The sequence below is a fragment of the Candoia aspera genome, chromosome 1 (genome assembly GCF_035149785.1).
Source record: "Candoia aspera isolate rCanAsp1 chromosome 1, rCanAsp1.hap2, whole genome shotgun sequence".
Classification (NCBI taxonomy): domain Eukaryota; kingdom Metazoa; phylum Chordata; class Lepidosauria; order Squamata; family Boidae; genus Candoia; species Candoia aspera.
In genome coordinates, this window is record NC_086153.1 from 127,002,298 (window position 1) to 127,020,230 (window position 17,933).

Genomic DNA, 17,933 nt, shown 5'->3' on the forward strand with positions numbered 1-17,933 from the left:
CCAGCATGGCCATTGCTAAGAATTCTAATAGTTGAAGTCCGCACATCCTAAAGGTTGCCCAGGTTGAGAAACGTGCAGCATTGAACTGCTGCAAACATCAGTGTCCTGAATACTAAATAAACAAAGTTTATTTTGTTTATAAATTCATTGAATACATGCAAGCTTACTCTCCAAAGACTGGTTTTAACTACATAGATCACAAAATTAGCTTCCCTGCTTACTGTATTCTCAATGTCACAAAATTTCTCTGCAATGCAAGCATACATTGATATTAACAAGTTATTAAGGTTGTACAGTGCAGTGTTTTTACACATTTACATTTAGGATGGGGAAGAGAGAAGGAACTTACTATCCCTCATGTCCACTAAGAAGTAAATCTAGTTGTTTTTAGCAGAATCCATTCCCAAAATTACCTAAATCAATGTTGTGTGTGTCTATGTGTGTTTTACTATGTTCTGCCTTGATGGTTTTCAGAGAAATACAGAAAAAAGATTGTGTAATAGCACTTGTTCACTGCCTTTCAATATTAACAGTTTCCGAAAATTGAAGTTTTATAGCAAATTTCAACCTAAAATGTGGAATCAGTTTAATTTAAAAATATATTTAAGAATGAAAGACTTGTATTTTGCTAAATACATACAGTACCTATGACAATGACATATTTTTTTTCCAAAAGCAAAAAAAAAAGGGGTAGGGAGAGTTTGCATTTCACAAAGGGCCTCTGAATGCTGTATAGATGTTCGGATCTCAGTAACACGTGAAATGCCTTTCTTAATTTACTCTCCCCTTTTCAACTGTAACTGTGCATACATTGTAAAATTTCCCCAAAAGGGCATAAGCAAGGATAATGATGCTAAGAAGCATTTTAGCATCTTAAAAACAAAAAATAGTTATAGCATAATTTTTAAGGGTTACAGTCTATCAGATGTATACTGAGAAACAGGAGACAACCAGAATACGGTTTTACTCCCTTGAGTTTCACTACAGTAAAAGATTGGACTTGGATCTTCTTAAAGGCGGGTAAGTTGGGTAAGGAGTGGGATATCTTATACAGGCATGCAGGAATATAAGAAAATACTAGTATGTACAAAATACATGTATATGTATATAATAATTAGTAAGTACAAAAACATGGTTATTCTTTCTCTCTAATCAATATTGGTGAGACCACATACGGAATATTGTGGATTATTTTGGGCACATTTCCAGAAAAATATTGACAGGTCAGAGGGTTTAGAGAAAGGCAATAAAGAAGATACAGGGACCTGAGGATATATCCTATGAGGATATGCTGAAGGAACATGGTATCCTGTATTCAGTCTAGAGAAAAGACCAAGGGGAGATACAATAGCCATGTTTAGATACTTAAGGGGAAGATAGTCAAGAACTATTTTCCATGTCCACAGAAACTAGAACCAGAAATAACTGATAAAAGTCGCACCTACCTAGATTTTAAGAAAACCTTTATAATATAAATTCTGTACAACAGTGGAACACTTTGTAAAGGCTGTGGGTTTTCCGTCTCTGGAAGTCTTTAAGCTAGACATCTACCTCATGGATGGTTCAACTGGTTTTCCTGTCCATTACACAACTGATGATCCTTGTGGTCCTCTCCATCTTTACAATATTGTGATTCTACATTTCCAAAAGGGATGGGTACTGAGATTGTTTCTTGGTCTTCAGAAGCAAGTGTGCTTAAGCATCAGTGGTGGGGGAAAGCAAAGTGTCAGCTCTGTGGACTATGGAATAAACAGTGATAGATATCATTTACTTGTGTTAGTTTCAATTTATTTTAGGGCAAATTTGGATTCCTTTGTGGGAAAAAAATGAGGGATACCAATACTTTTGGCCACATCTGAAGGACTATGTCTGACAGGTTCCCCACCTTTGCCCTATCAGTTTATTCTGGAATATGGACAGCAGAATATGGTCAAAAGATATACACCAACAAAAATGCCATAATACATTACAAATTTCACTCAGAAACCCTCCCATAGAGCAAAGGAAAATAGACAGAATTTAAAATAGTTTCTCGGCCAACACATCATTCTGGCTGAAGTTTTGTGCTGACCTAACCTGAAACCTCTAGCTGCTACCAGTGTAATTGCATTGTACCATTAGAATCATTTCAGGAATGAGAGAATGGGAGTTATCTAACATCTAATAAGTCACTGTCCATCCTTGAGATTCAGAACATTATAAACCCATTTGGCATTAATATCTCTATATTGCAGCAGCAAGAGATTATTTTGACTAAAAATGTCCCTCTTGTGAAAACGTCTCCTACACATTTCTGTGGAACTAACATTCTTTAATGAATACACAACAAAATGCGTAAGACAACTCTTGAAAGCTGTATTTTCAGATCAATGACAAAACCAAGGTGGTAAAAATGTTTCTAAGATTAGGCCGCTGCACAGTCCAGAGTCCAAACTGTGTGATACCTGAAAGGCAGTCCTGAAGAGATCGCAGGTCACAGGAGGAAAAAATGATAGGGAGAGGCAGACCCTGCAGAAAAAAAATAGCACTGGAAGAGTAACAGCAGGTAAGTGGATCCTTCAAAAAGCAGCTGCAACACTGCAATTCTTTTGTTATCTCATCACTTAAGAAGCCTTTTTGAGAAGTATTAAAAATATTTTTTATGGACTTACATTGGAGCAAAACTTGTCATCTTTGATGTGTAGACAAAACATCATCCGCCATTAATGGAAGGACTATGAGCAGCACATCTATCTACTCACTTGTATTGAGATGGCAGGATATTTACAGATCTGATCAGCTGATACATTTTTCTAATCCCAAGGGACCTGTAAGTTGCCAGGCCAGGTATAAAAATATACTCTTATCACTATATGGCCTTTTTTTTTCCTCCTTAATACTAGCAGCCCACTATAACTTATTTCCTACTGCCACTTAAGGAGTAGCCTACTAGTTCCTACAAGTAATCAACTTCTCAGAGTGATCATATTCCTTGGCTGGACCCATAGACTGCACAAACCCAGTGTGTTTTAATTTTAGATTATGCTTTGTGAACCTAGGCCAATTGTGGTCTGTAAATTGTGATCTACAATTTGGTCATGGCTGTTATACTGTGTATGAACCAGAACATTACTTCCTGCTACTGATGGAAAACTTATTAATAGGTTTATTTCATATCTGATTTGTTGCCCATATTATATTCATTGAAACTACAGTTCTTTCACTTACCCTTGACTTGGTGCTATAGGTAGTCCTCAGTTAATGACCACTCATTCAGTGACCATTCAAAGTTCCAACAGTGCTGAATGAGCAGCATTTATAACTGGGCCTTGAAGTTCCAGCCATCCCAGCACCCCTGTGGTCATGTGACCACAATCTGGGTGCTTGGCAATCAGCTTGCGCTTAACTACAGTTGCAATGTCCCATGGTCACATGATCACCATTTGTGACCTTCCCTGTCAGTTTCCCCCAAGCAAAGTCAATGGGAAAGCCAGCAGGGAAGGTTGCAAGCTGCCCTCCTGCACTCAACAGCAGCCACCCCCTGCCTGGCCACACTCATGCCATGGCAGCTGCTTACCTGCCCGGCCTACTTGTGAACTGCCTGGGACTCATGGCTTCCTGCAGGTTTCCCCAGTGACTTTGCTTTTGGGAAGCCAAGAGGAAGTCATGAGGAGGTCCTCGCTTGACGACCCATGATCCTTGCTTAACAATGGCAACGGAGACCACCAGGATTGCAGTTGCTAAGTGATAGTCATGTGACATCACGCTTTATGACTGCATCACTTCACGATGGAAATTCAGGTGCCAAATACTGTCGTTAAGCGAAGACTATTTGTACTCCGAACTATCCCACAGTAGCAGCAAGTTAACAGAAAAATTGTGTGGGTCAATTTCAGCACTGTTAAGCATACTTTTTAAAAATCTAATGTACCCTTTAAGTGGAAATACAGGAACGATTCCTCACTAGGAAGAGAATGTATAATGCAGACAAAAATAAACATTCACCCTTAGGAGGACAAACATATTTTTTACATCATGCTCCCCATTTGAAGAATCTCATAGCAAAATTTAGACCAAAGTCTGTTTCTTCATCCCAAAGAAAAAGAAGGAAACTGCAATGCAGATTTGATTTTATTTAGGTATTTGAGCTCTCGCACTAAATTTTACAAGCTGGTGAACACTGGCAAATTATTTCTCCCACAGTACTATAACCACACATTCCCAAGACAGTATAAATATATGGTTGAACATTAATACACACCACCATTTTATCAATTACATAACAAATTATCAAGTATCCAAATATTAAGTTACGCAGCTCAAAAGGCATACAAAATATTACAGAGATCCACCAAATTCACGGTAGATACTCAAGAAAAAACAAAATCACCTTGAACAAAGCAATAGTTGGTAAACAACTTCCAATAAGTACAGTAAAAGAAATTACAAGATCTTCAGAAATATGATTAAGAATTTTCAGCTACAATAAAGCATTTCTACATTAAAAAAATATTTACTAAAGTAAAGGGCATATTCTATACTTCCTGCACAAGACAAAAGGCAACGTTTTACTAGAAATATTAATTAGTCCCCTCCCATTCTTTTATAGGCCTTCTACTAAAGTTGCACATTGAGTGCCAATATATATTTATTTAACTGTAAGGCTTTTTGTCTGGAGTCATTAAAGACTTGTGTGCTTCTGTACAGCGTGACATATTATTTTTCCATTAATAACCAGGTAATGTCAGTGAAAGAGGGTTTAAGTAATAAAAGTTTAGACACCAAAACTGACTAGGTCAGTAAATTGTGTGCAAATCCTGATAATCATTCTAGTGAGATTGTGGGAGACAAACAGTGAATAGGCAGATTATTTTATGAAGCCCTATCCACCAAATCAGAAGACAGTTAGGAAGAGGGCAAAGGTCCATACAGTTGTAGTTATTAGGGTATTACACTGTGGTATACAGAAATAGTGTACTGGACATTTGGCACCTAATCTCTATTCATGTTCTGATAGATATAACTATTGGGACTTCAAGGAAAAAACCGAACTACATGATTAAGGATAGTTTAATGATACATACAGTAAGACATTTTAAAGGCCATGTACATTTGTTATCTAAACAGATCATCTAAGTAAATCTGCTCCCCTGCCAACACTGTGGCCTACTCCTATAGAAGCCTCATGTAATCTAGTTAGACATACATGTAGTTTTCCCATGTAACCTGTCCAATTCTAGTTTTAGTCTTCCATTTCCAAAGCAGCAATCTAGGCAGCTTTGTTTTTACTGAATACAACAGTTGTTACGATGACCATTTGAATCTTTAAAACGGAGGCGCATCTTGGGACGATATTTCTCCAAATAGAGAAGCTGCTTGCTGTTAAAAGCTCCACGTCGCTTCCTAACAAAAGTCAAGCACAGAATATATTAATGAGTCACAAAATGTTGTACAAATAGCACAACTTTATCCCTTGATAATACTTTCTGTTCAAGAGAGCGGGGTTGTTCTTTTTTATGGCCCATTTTCAGTTCCCTCCCCAACTTTATCACAGTATTTAGTATTCTACTCCTGCACTACAACTATACATTAGAACATATCTCTGCATGCTTCTCTGAAGCAGACTGTTTAAGCTGTTCTGTTATGGCATCAGAACAATCTTATGTTGGAAGAGAAGCAACTGTCTCTATCTGTAACTCATTAAGACAGCCATGTCTGCTTCACCATATTATGTGGCAGAATCCTTACAAATGCTGAATGAACTTGAACACTCTGTGTTCTGAAACACTGCTTCTGAATCAAATTTAAAGAACTGCCCGTCTCTTCAGAAAACCATTTGAATTAGGAAATGAAGTAGCTGTTTCAATACTTACTGTCTTATGAACTGCACTGCATCCTCATACTTCATTCCACATTCAATGAGGGCAAGGGCAACTAGCACAGGTGCTCTAGAAAATAAAAAAGAATACGTTAATACAAAGAGCTTTTCAAGCCTTTTTCCTCATTTATACAATACTCCTGTTTGGTTCACATTTTGTGAATCTAGAGAAGTATTTCATTACCATCTAGATACCACTCCTGTGTAATGTATGAAGGCAAGAACTTAAGTAAATTGCATGTTTTATGAAAAATATGAATATTAATATAACCAAGTGCCATTCATAGGCTTAAAGTTCATTTCCCCCCAGTTTACATATAGCTAAGTTTCCTTAAGAAAGCTCTTTTACTAGAAAAACGGAAAGTGTCTCTTTATCATTAACAAAGTTTGTAAGTAAGCCTTCTACAACATGGGACTGTCTAACAATATGCAAAAAAATGAAAAATATGTTTTGTCTCAAGCTCAGAAGAAACTATTGCATCCAGAAACTTCCGAACTGTTTTAGGTAAGCCAGTTTGGCAGAAAAAAAATTTAGATTGTCAGAATTGTTCTGGATTTTGCATTTAAAAAATTAAGATTTAAATAAAATTCAGATGGGGTAAGTAAAGCAAAGTTGGCATACTGCTCCCCTTAGTAACTGCAACAAGTATATCCCATCAGCTTGCCTGCCCCCAATCTTCCCGTTGCCTTCCCTCCCCCCCCCCTCCCTCCCCACTGACACCAATGTCCCAGTGTGGCATATTCCACTAGCACAGCCTACCCCAATTTTCTTGGTGCCTTCCCTTCCCTCTCTCCGACACAGGGTCAGAAGAGTGCTGGCCATGTTCCAGAATGTAATCTTCATTCAGTGTAGGCAGTAAGAAAAGTCAAACAGGCCTTAGCCTGCATCCACAAAAACTAAAAGCAAATTCTAAAGTAATCATCCACAACTTGTTGCCTTCCCATTGGGTTTGGACTATAGCTCTCATCATCGTGAGCCAGGCTGGCCATACTTTGAGATTTCTATTTCAATATATGTAGAAGGCTCCAGGTTGGGAATACTGCCTTAGAACTACTTCATGGAAACTTTTGTAATGCATAGGAGTTCCCAGTCAAGTCAAGATAGTAACAGAAGACACTGCTTAAAGTTCTGGCAGCTGAATCTTTTCTGTTTTCTGCTAAAACAAGGAAAAAGTGACGCAAATCCTCACACAAATTGTTCCTGTCTAAACAAAACAAAACAAAACCCCTCACGTGAGGGGAAAAAAAAGTTTTTTTTTCTTCCTGATACTCTCATGTTCTACATATGAAGGCTGCGCTCTGCTCCAACACAAAGGAACATTTCAAAATCTAATTATGACATGTAATTGGAATAAGGAACCTATCCAACAAATGATGGCTACACCATGCATCTGTAGGCTGAGATTGAATAAAAGCAGGCTGCTACCCAACAGTTTGGAAGCTGCTATGGAAAGAAAGGGGAAGAGAGAATGATGTACAGCTTGTCCTTCAGCTCCTCCCCTCAGCCACTGCTCCTGACTTTACCCCCACTCTTCTCCCTCTTCCCAAAACTACTTCTGCCTATACATGGGCCCAAACACCCGAAATAGTTTATTTCAGTTTAAGCAGGGACCACCCAACAACTGTTACATTACACAGAACAGTTCACACATACCCAAACCTATATAGCATACACCATCCTTAACCACCAGCCATGCCAACTGGACATCGAAAGCTAAAACATGTAAGATAGCCCATACTGGACAAAGGCTAATACACTATTAAACAGAATCTCAATAAATTTAAGACAATTCAACCCATAGTTTTGTGTACCCCAAAGCAATCACACACAAGTATATTACTAATGAATTCAATTAATATATTTAGAAATATATTAGTATATATTAATTTTGCTTGGGTACCAACTTCAGAGGCTATTTCGGTCCAGGTCAGACTGGCTAATAAAACTTAGCAAAAGAACAAGACTTTTGCCCATTCTAGACGTACAAAACTATCAAATAAAATATTATGGTCATAGACCAGCATAATACAAAACTGTAATTTCAATGACTTCGAGATTTCAATTTACCTTCCAAGACCAGCAACACAATGTACAGCAATGCAACAGCCAGGCTCTTCACGAAATTTAACTTTCAGAAGATTTAGCCAATCATCAACAATCTGAAGAGATGGTGGTGCCCCATCATCAAAAGGCCAGTCCTGGAAAGTATGTAGTTAATTGTTTTAGGTCTCATACTCCTCAGAACCACAAATACAAGCTAATAAAAACTGTTATTTAAACCCTTTGAAATAATGCTTTTACATCTACACATCTTAGAAACTATTATGCCAGTGCTGCTCAGTCACAATACCAGATATTTCCATCCAATTTGTTCCGGGGGTTAACCCTTTGTTATGCATCCAGTGGGACAGTACATCAAGTCTTTTAAGATCTACCCTAAGCATTTTTTATTTATTAATCTTACTTATATGGCCACCCATCTCATGCAATGTGACTTTGGGCAGTGTACAATCATAAAAACAATTTTTAAAGGATTCAAAAGTACAAAAAAATAACATTATAAAAGACTGAGCATCAGATTATAAACAATTGAGCCATCTAATCAAGTCATCATTCCCTTGTGATCTCCAGGCCCACTGACACAACCAAGTTTTAAGGGATTTCTGGAAAGTCAGGAAAGATGGGACCAATCTCACCTCAGGGGAGATGATGTTCCAGAAGGTAGGTGCCATGGTAGAAAAGGTTCATCTCCTGGATCCCGTCAGATGTAATTCCTTCACAGACGGGACCCATAACATACCTCTTCTGCTGGATCTGATGCGACGGGCAGATGCAATTGGGAAGATGTGGTCCCTCACTTTTTAGCTTGTGACTAGTGAATAGCATATCTGATAGCAACACTGTCTGGCTGAAATTTCCTCCATATTTTCATTCTAGCCTTGCGTTATTTTCAGGCTGCATACTGTTTTTAAAAAGGCTATATCCTCCCATTCCCATTAAGATTAGGTATTAATCCTAACACTAAACTTTAAACTCTAATGCTCTGGATTAATATATGCTGATTAACAAGGGGTACAATATACTTCACGGGCTAGCATCTCAAGCTGTTCAAGTAAACTACTCACCAAAACCTGAATGCCTTCTTTTTCTAATGGAGCAGTATCATAAGTGGCTTCACATACTCGTACTATTGTAGTTACTCCATACTTCTTAAGTTCCTAAAAGGAAGATATACAGAGTCTATGTCCCAACTGTATCAGCTATGCTAATTTATATGGTTTTAGTACTAGACTTGGTAAGCAGTTAACAACAGTTTATCATACTTAGTGATTTGTTTTGCAATCTCAATCTCAGCCATTATAGTAAATCACCTAAGAGCACTGCTCACTAAATTACACAATATAATGCTCCATGCAGCTGGAGCTGCCTTTATGCAGCCTTGCCTTCTTGTTGTTTAAAAGTATTTAAATGTACCCTGTGAATGAGTCACTGGAAAACCATACAGAAACAAATCTGAACCATCTGACCAACAGAAACATACTGCAGTAAACTCAATGGGCTGAGGCGTATTTTCTAGTAGACCACTGTGATAACTCCAACACCACAGAAGTAATAAATCAGCATTTTGGACAACACTGCTTACCTCTATGAACTTGTTTAAAGTTGCATTGGTTGGATTATGAGTGATAAGGAATCTCATGTTCTTGTAGGTGATTTCCACAGGAGCTGGGCGGTTCATTCGGGCCATGTTAATTTAGTTAAAATGTGCAATGACTGACAGTTTTTTTTTTTTAAAAAAAAAACCTAACTGATTAATGGAGAACTAAAGTCTACTTCACAAAAAGCCACTAAAAGTTTCCAGTGCCAACAAATATGAAGTTGGGAGCAATGGGAAATGAAATGAACCTCCTAAACAAGAAGCAGCAAATCTTCAATCCTGTAATACTGAGGCAAAAAGAAAGGCAGTGCACTGAGGTTACCCCATCCAGGTCAGAACTCCTTTGTAAAATGCTCTGCCAATTTCAATCCAATACTTCTTATTGTGGTAACCACTCTTTAAGGGGGCTTCTTGGTGGAGCAGTAATCAATTTCTACAGTTCACTTGTCTGCATAAAGGCCGTGCTGTGCCTGGCAGTAGTCCCCACTGCCCTTCAGAAACTCCATAAATGTGTGACCGAGAACACCACAGAACTGCTGCAAAGAGAAAATGGAACAGTGGTCAATGGCTAAGGAAATACTTTTCCAAGCATCTAGTGTTAAATAGTGCAAGAAAAGGCAGGAAATTTAACTTAGGGGTGTCCTGAGTTTTCAAAAAACTCATTAGCTATCAATCACATTGCACGCTATAAGATATCTACGTACACTTTAATGAAGTAATGAGCAACCCACAAGCCCCAGAATTTCCTCTACAGCCCCACACTAAAATACACTAAGATTAAATAGTAAAAATTCAGCAACACAATGGCAGAATTTCAGCAGCATGAGTTTTCTGACCAAAAATGGGGAAACAAGGATGCAAGTGGAGGCACAAGACCCTCAGGCAATGAACAGTTCACATTCCCACCCATAAACCATATCCAAGAACATTCAGTTCTGTCCTTCTGGAAGGCCTCCTGCAGTCTACCAATTACTTGGAAGAGTAAGCTGTACCTGTCAGGCATATATATTGTCCATGGCTTACTTTTAACCAAGATTGAAACTTTGGGTGTATAATAGAAGTGATATTCAAACTAATAGTTCTTACTCATTCTGCTTCCCTATGAGAAGACGAGCTTCACTGACCAATGTACAAAAGTTTTGCTTCCAGCAGCAAAGCAGAAGAAAACAATTTATTACATGCACCCAGAACAAAGCTCATACATTAAAAGATCAATATTAACTTTCAGAGTTGGAAAAACATATACAGAGTTTACTAGCATTTTAATTCACTCTTGTTCTACTTTCCTTTGGCTCTTCAAATTGTAGCAAACATTCTAAACTAGAAAACAGGGACTAAGATAATAATCATAATGGGATCCCAGGTTCTCTTTTAATGTGGGACATTAAAAGTAACATCCCAAGTTCTTATCCAAACTCAGCCCCAAACTGAGCAGAATCCCACCTTTTTTGAGTGTACCCTTCAATATGCTATGCTAAGCATGAAGCAGCCTTTTTGCTGAAATACCCTGCAGACCAATGCTTTAACACAAGGACTTGCCATTCCATGATGTGCACGAACAAGCATTGTTATTGCATAATCTTAGGTGCAGATAAGGTAATAAATACTACCACAATCATATTATGAAACAAATGCTATTGTTTCGCAACGCTTCACAGCTACTTTAAGAGCAGCCAAAAAATAGCCAATTGCAAGAAACAGCCTAAAGAAGGGTAGGGTATTAGTTTTATGTGCACTTTCTTCAGCAAGAAAATTAAACCTGTCCCAAACAAACAAAAAACACTGAAATGAAAAGTCTGGCAAAATTAAAAAAAAAAAAAAATCCTACAGAGGCATGAAAATATTGAGCCAAACCAGATGCTCAGACAAAACACAAAATTTACAAGTCTTCTGAAAAGACTTATGTTATGCATGTTATGTACTTAATGATAGTTCAAATATTCCTCAGAGGGAGAAGGATGAAGAAGTCAGCATTATGATAATGTAGATGTCATTGTAGCTTACCAGGGAGGCCTATTCACACAGAATTAAAGTAATATAGATGTTTCACACACTAATTTAGCAGTCAAAAGTAGCTACACTGTAAGATCAAGCTATAAACCAACTTTGTTGAGAAAAGGAAGCCTATGTGATGACCACTCAACATTAAGTTCCTGTTCACATACTATATTAAAAATTAGCACATCCAGCCCTGTGGATATAAATGAGAAGTACAGCAAGAATATATGCAGTTAGGATGACAGTAAGTTAGGTATTGCAGACTGAAGAATTAAAGATAATAGAAGGAAAGAAACCATGTTTCATATATACAAGGCTAGGAATGTTCTGGAAGGGAATAATTCTGTTTTGAGTAAAAATGCACTGAACGTTCACAATTGAAATATTTAAACCAAAGCAGCATTTTATTAATTGGTGGTCTTACTCTTCCTGCACAAAGTGAACTAGAGATATAGACAGACTTTGAGCAAGACAATGGTTCCAATCCAAGCTTTGGAATAAAGCTCTTCCAGAACTTTGAGCCGATCACTAGGTCAGTCCAAGTAAGTTATGTCAAAAGGTACTTGTGCTACACTTCTTTTATACTGTTTGCCATTCTGCCTCTCAGAGAAGCCTATGTACCACTATTGTGGCCCTGCTTCAGTTTACAAAGGTTACTGGTATTAAAGTTTAATGGGTATTTTTCAGTTTTGCAATCATTCCTTGGGAAAATCTAAAGCCTGCTCTGAAATACATCAAGCAAAAAATATCTTTATTTGGACAAATGTTTGATGATAAAATACCAAAATCTCCCCAAAATAGGGAAAAAATCACTAGGAAACCATATATATTTTTTAATTTATATATATATATTATCATTCATTCATACACACATATATATAAATTTTAAAGTGGTATTTGACATACAACCAGTAGAGAAAGAGAAAGAATGAAGGTAGTTGAAGATAGAAAGATAGGGAAGAATTTGAATATGATAGGTAAAACAGCTATCTATCTGTGCTAATTTAAGCCTTCACTTAACGTATTGTTCACATTTTTTAAGAATGATTCTTCTTTGCATAAGTTACTTCCTCTTCCAAAAAACCCAAACAGATTAAGTCTGTTTCTGTGCTTTGGCTGTTAAGTTATAAGATACTCTAATTAACCATCATCAATACTCTTACATTCATAAACACCTAAAAGACTGAGTTATATATTTCATATGCACTTCATTAGAATGCATATCCTTACAGAGCATCTGACAGGAGGAGTCTGCTCCAGGAAAAAGTCCCATATTCTTTTTTAAAGAAACAGCAACTAACTGATTTGAGGCTTAGAGCATGTTCACTGTAGAAAGTTAGCACCCCGTTTCCAAAGTAGTCAAGTACCAGATAAGCTGCTCTTCTAGCCAACTCAAACTCTGCAAAAATACTATAAGCATTTTCCAAATACAACTACCGTAATTTGCCTCTAAACTTCAAAACACACTGCAGTAATCTCACACAAAGTAAGATCATGGAAGGTCTGCGTAAAAATTATGTAGGCCGAAGAGTTTCAGAAAAGTACATGAAAACATTTAGGAAAGAAGGAAGAGAAAGACTAGTAACAAGGAGTAAAAACAGAAGGTATTAGTGACAGAAGTTTTGCTGTTGACAGGGAAGTATACACCACCTCCCTTATTAAAAGCGTGGGTTATTTTTCAGGGACTTTTAGAATTTGCCAACCCAGACTACATTTTAAGAAATATCATGACTTAAGAGCTGATATTAGATTTCACCTAATTCTTTATTCCTATAGACTAATTATGGGATTGTTTCAGATATACAGCCTTTTGCTAAAAAGTGATCAGAAATACTCTTCATCATTCAAAGGTTGAAATATTGGCATATGGTTTTACAGTATTTTGAAAGAGCAAATGTTTGCAAGATCCCACAGAATGTATAAGGTATAGCATGAAGTAACATTAAGCAACTGAACATTAAATTGTGGAAGATCTCAACCACCAGTTTGAACTCAACCCATCAACTTGGAGGAAAGAATCTTTGAGAAGGAAGCAGACTGGAATATTCTTTAAGTTACAGCATATTATGAACTGCATCTTACAAAAAGAAAAGAAAATACAATACTGTTATGATGGTTTAAATCATATATAGTACTTCACTGCCATTTCATGTTTCTCCCGTGTCACAAAAGGAAGTACTTCCATAGCCCAAGATTAAAATGCTGAAGGGACTGACAGTACTTGGAATCAAAGTAGCTGTTTCCAGGACAGGCAGGAGGGGAGTTTTTAAACTGCCTTCTCCTCCCATATTTATTTAGATGTATATAATGTAACCTATATCAAATTTGGGCAGAGCAGAACTAAACCAAGCCCTATTATCCCCTCCATTATCCACAACCTTCCGGTATGAGAAAAGATAGTACCACTAGCTTATGAATGGAAGGAGGGACCCGTTATCTGCAGGCAAGCAGCAGTGTGAAGGGAAAGAGGCCACGCCGGCTCAGCCCGCCAAATATCCTCTCTACTCTCCCCCGCCCTCGCACTGCTCCAGTGAGTCACACTCGGTAGCGCAATAGCCCTCAACCTCTCTACCACACGCGGTAGGTGAGTATGGCGGCCGCCGGCCAGGAAGCAGTGCGAACAAGTCTCAACTTGTTTCCCAAGTGGAAGACTACTCCGCTTCCCCCCACCCCCAAGCCTTTCCTCACTCACGCGTGGCCAACGCATTAGCGCGTCAACCCTTCTGCCAGAGCCCCTAGCCGCATGAGATCGGGGGTACCTAGCATAAAAAAACAGGGACATAGGGATCTCCCAGGACAGGGCCAGCTGCAGGATTAGCCAGGAGCCAAGTAGGCAGCAAACTCTCAGTGGCACGAACTAAGAATTACGCCTCCTAACCAGTTACACGCTCCCAAAGCTTTTCAAACAGGCAGCCATGGCCCGCTCTCTCTATTTGCCTCCTATTCACGTTCAAGCTGATAAAGAGACTGGGACAACTCCCCTCTTGCCAGCACACACGTGTGAGGTCCACATCTCTCCCCGACTTGCCGACAAAAGCAGTTCAAATCCCGTATAAACGCGGAATTACTGCTCCGAATGAGCACACAAAGGAATCCAAAAACCGGGGGAGGAGGAGTTTGCTTTCATTCATACCGTGTTCGTTCTTACCTCCTACATTGTTCTCCGCTCTCTCGAGAGGAAGGGAGAGGTCCTAAGCGCCCGGCAGAATTGGAGCACTTCTACTAGCGAGCACGTGCTCGGCCCGGTTGCGGCGCTTTCCCCCAAAAGCTGCCAATGTGGGGGTGGGGAGTGAGAGCTGCTTAGCCAGCCCTCCCCTCCGCCCCGTTCCCTAGCAGCACTAAGGTCGGTATTTACTGTTGTTTTTTCTTAGCCTTCCTGGCGGTGGGGCTCCCACTTCTTTCTCCAGACGGCGGCGTCTCCTCCCGCCCAGACACTCCCTGCTACCCCCTCCAACGTCCCCGTCTTCTCGCTTGCCACGTCCCACATCTCAGGCTACAGCCAGGCCCACAGACCGTGCCGGCCAGCAGCAGGAGCATTTGCGGCTTCTTCCTGCTGGAGTTGAAAAGAGAGGGAGCCAGGCGGGGCAGCGACACGGGAGGAGCCGAGGGAACGGCCAGCCAACGACCATGACACTGTACAACGCACAACGGCGGAAGACGGAGCTCCGAGTCGGGTTCCCCTGCCTGCTCGCCCTCCCGCGCTTCGGAAACGCTGGCGCGGAGATCCAGCTAACAAAGAAGCAAACATGGAGGGAGGGAGGAAGACAGACTGACAGACGCGCTGGGCTGGGGAGGCCAGAAAGAGGCCGCTACTCACAGGAATATGGTTACTCATTGAAGACTGTAGCCTGATCATACAGCCTCGGTGCTGAGGGCGCCACCGCCGGGGGCAGGAGGAGCTAAGCCGGAGGGAACTGGAGGAGGAGGCGGCGGCGGAGGTGGTGCCGGAGCAGGGCGGCGGCGATGGACCATACAGGGCGCGAAGCAGCCGGAGAGAGCGCAAGACGGGAACGCCAGGAGAAGGCGAAAGAGGAGGAGCTCGGGCCGCTGACGACGGGGCTGTTGCTAACGCGGCACTGACGGCAGAAAGGAGAGGTGGGAGGGGGCCAGAGGCGGAAAAAGGGGGCTTCCGTTCGTTCGCGCAAGGCAAGTAGGGGGACGGGGCGGGCAGAGATGTCTTAAGCACCGCCTTGCACTCTACAGCGCGCAATCATGCGACGCCCCGCCCCTCTTAGCCGACGCCTTCAAAGCTCGGCCGCCTCGCGTCACAAACGCCTTTCGCCGAATGGCACCAACCCTCGACCAATCGGAGTGCTCGGACGAGTTGAGCCGATATGACCAGGCGTGTGGCAGTGGGCGGGGAGTTGAGGAGGGGGAGAAGGCGAAGAAGAATGCTGGAGAGGCGCGAACGGAGGGTGGGGCAAAGGAAAGGCGGAGAAAGCCGGTGGAAACCGGTTAGAGAAAGTCGGCTAACTAGCCCTGGCCGGTCAGGCACGCAGACAAGGGGCGGGACGAGGCGAAGGCCCACTCCCATTGGTCGGCCGCTGCTGCTATTCCTTATTCTCCTGCCCTCTTGTTGCACTGCTGAGCTCTGAAAGGCGGCGAAATTCGTCGGAGAATTTCATGAATCCGTTTGTTGGCTGGTTCTTTGAGACGGTTCCAGAAACAGTATTCGTGATAGCCTTTTGCAACACAGCGCACTTACAAGCCCACCTGTAAACTTGCATCACCTCGGAATATAGATGATGTATCTTCGTAGCATTCCTATTTTCCACATTGAGTGCTGTTTGGAGTGAGATTCCTCTCAAGCTCAAGATTGGCAAATTCCTTTAGCATCATACGGCTAAATTCAGTGCTTTCCATGGCAGCAAATGCCGAAGGGGGTGTTGTGTTGGCTTGTTACGCACAAAGTGGAACTTTGAGGCACCTTAGTCTACCCTGGTTTTATTGTGGATCAGTGGAGAGGCATTGCTCCCATGCTGGCTGAGGATAACAATCCGTGGGGGCATGCATCAGGCGAAGTGGTTTCTTAAAAATTATGCCACAATTTGCCAATCAAAATGTCGCAAAGCGTTAGTTCCTATGAATGTCTAATTAGAGGAAAGTTCCTGTCTGCAGCCTTACGGTTGTGCATTATCTGATGTCCAGCCTGACCTGCAGAAGTGATGCAGCCCAATCCCATAAACACATAGGATTGCAGCTTTACAAAAAACCTACAGTTGCACAGCATTTACAATCCCAACTCTTGTTTATATAAGAATGTTTCAGCAATAATATATTGCTGGTTGTATAAATTAATTTCTAACATTCAAGGTGACAAGTTCACATCTGCGCCAGAAGTGTTTCCCATTAGTCTTAAATGGAAACTCAGTGGTGAAGGAAAGCCACTCTGCAGCTGCACAGCATTGCTCTTACTTCTAATGTAGTGAATGTTAGATCCCAGGTGAACAATACATTTTAACTAGTGTGTTACCACTTCTCCAGACTTTTGTGAGGTGGGCAGCAGTATGAATTATCTAAATAAGTAAACAAAAATGGTTTATCAAACTCCAGTAGAACAGGCATTTATTGCTGGAAATACTATGAAATGAAAAATAGTGTAAGAAGTCTAAACAATTTAGGATACAGAGGCATATTCCTTGCTAAGGAAGACGATGTAGAAGAAATGGCATTGTGATTAGATTTAGAATGATTGTTCTCCACATTAGTCCTGCTGATTGGCATGAGCCTATTGGGAGTTGTAAAGCAGAATCATCTGGAAGGACATGGACACTGAATTTCTGCAGTAGAATATCAGACTGGGACTAGGAGAATCTAAGTTCAATTTGCAATTGGCCATTAACTTTGAGGAAGAGGGAATCTTACCTTAAAATGTTGGAAGAATTTGTTTCTATATTTTAGTTTTTTTTCTTTGTAGTTTTTTGTTTTTCTGTAGCTTTTATCTTTGCTTGAAACTTAATCAAATTCTTATTAAAAAAATAATGTTGGAAGAATTCATTCTTGTGGCTTATTTAGTAAATCATGGTTAAGAAATCAGAGTTTAGCATGTTCTGTGAAAAGCAATATCTATAATCACATTTCAGTATAGGAACTTCATGAGTTGATAAATCAGTGGCAGAATGCTAAAACCCAGGGAGATCTCAGATGGAAGAATACCATTTGCAATGATTTCACATTTCTGGCTGTTATTAAACACCTTTTCAAAGCAGCACATCATTTCGCAATACAGATGAAATAGCTCAGTTGTCCTAAGCTTTAGAATTGAAGGGATCCAAACAGTTCACCCTCAGCTGGTGAATCTGTTGGAATGATAATGTTTTGCTGATGTCAAAATACAGTTGCTTGGATGTTTGTTTGTTTTTCCCCCATAAGCAAAAAGGCAAGATTTGGGTACATTTTCCATTTTCTTCTTTGTTCTG

General features: G+C 40.2%; 2 protein-coding genes across 2 annotated transcripts; both read right to left on the reverse strand.

Moving 5' to 3' along the window:
• Positions 1-4,092: 4,092 nt before the first annotated feature.
• Positions 4,093-9,637, reverse strand: PTP4A1 (protein tyrosine phosphatase 4A1). Its single transcript, XM_063313395.1, has 5 exons — positions 9,502-9,637; positions 8,984-9,076; positions 7,926-8,056; positions 5,853-5,927; positions 4,093-5,382 (listed from the first exon to the last, which is right to left on the reverse strand). Exons 1-5 carry the CDS (start codon positions 9,604-9,606, stop codon positions 5,265-5,267), a joined length of 522 nt encoding a protein of 173 aa, XP_063169465.1. The 5' UTR covers positions 9,607-9,637; the 3' UTR covers positions 4,093-5,264.
• A 20-nt stretch (positions 9,638-9,657) lies between these two features.
• On the reverse strand, positions 9,658-15,466 carry LOC134504274 (uncharacterized). The gene is made up of 2 exons (XM_063313407.1): positions 15,332-15,466; positions 9,658-10,052 (listed from the first exon to the last, which is right to left on the reverse strand). The coding sequence occupies exons 1-2, from the start codon at positions 15,368-15,370 to the stop codon at positions 9,957-9,959; spliced, it is 135 nt and encodes a 44-aa protein (XP_063169477.1). The 5' UTR covers positions 15,371-15,466; the 3' UTR covers positions 9,658-9,956.
• Between the last annotated feature and the right edge of the window lie 2,467 nt (positions 15,467-17,933).

Coding starts and splice junctions, on each gene's coding strand:
- PTP4A1 (XM_063313395.1), bottom strand. CDS start 9,606: ATGGCCCGAATGAACCGCCCAGCTCCTGTGGAAATCACCTACAAGAAC. Junction 8,057..8,983: donor AAGAAGGCATTCAGGTTTTG/GTGAGTAGTTTA, acceptor CATACTTTCCAG/GACTGGCCTTTTGATGATGG. Junction 5,928..7,925: donor TGTGTTGCTGGTCTTGGAAG/GTAAATTGAAAT, acceptor TTTATTTTCTAG/AGCACCTGTGCTAGTTGCCC.
- LOC134504274 (XM_063313407.1), bottom strand. CDS start 15,370: ATGATCAGGCTACAGTCTTCAATGAGTAACCATATTCCT. Junction 10,053..15,331: donor CAATGAGTAACCATATTCCT/GTGAGTAGCGGC, acceptor TTCTCTTTGCAG/CAGTTCTGTGGTGTTCTCGG.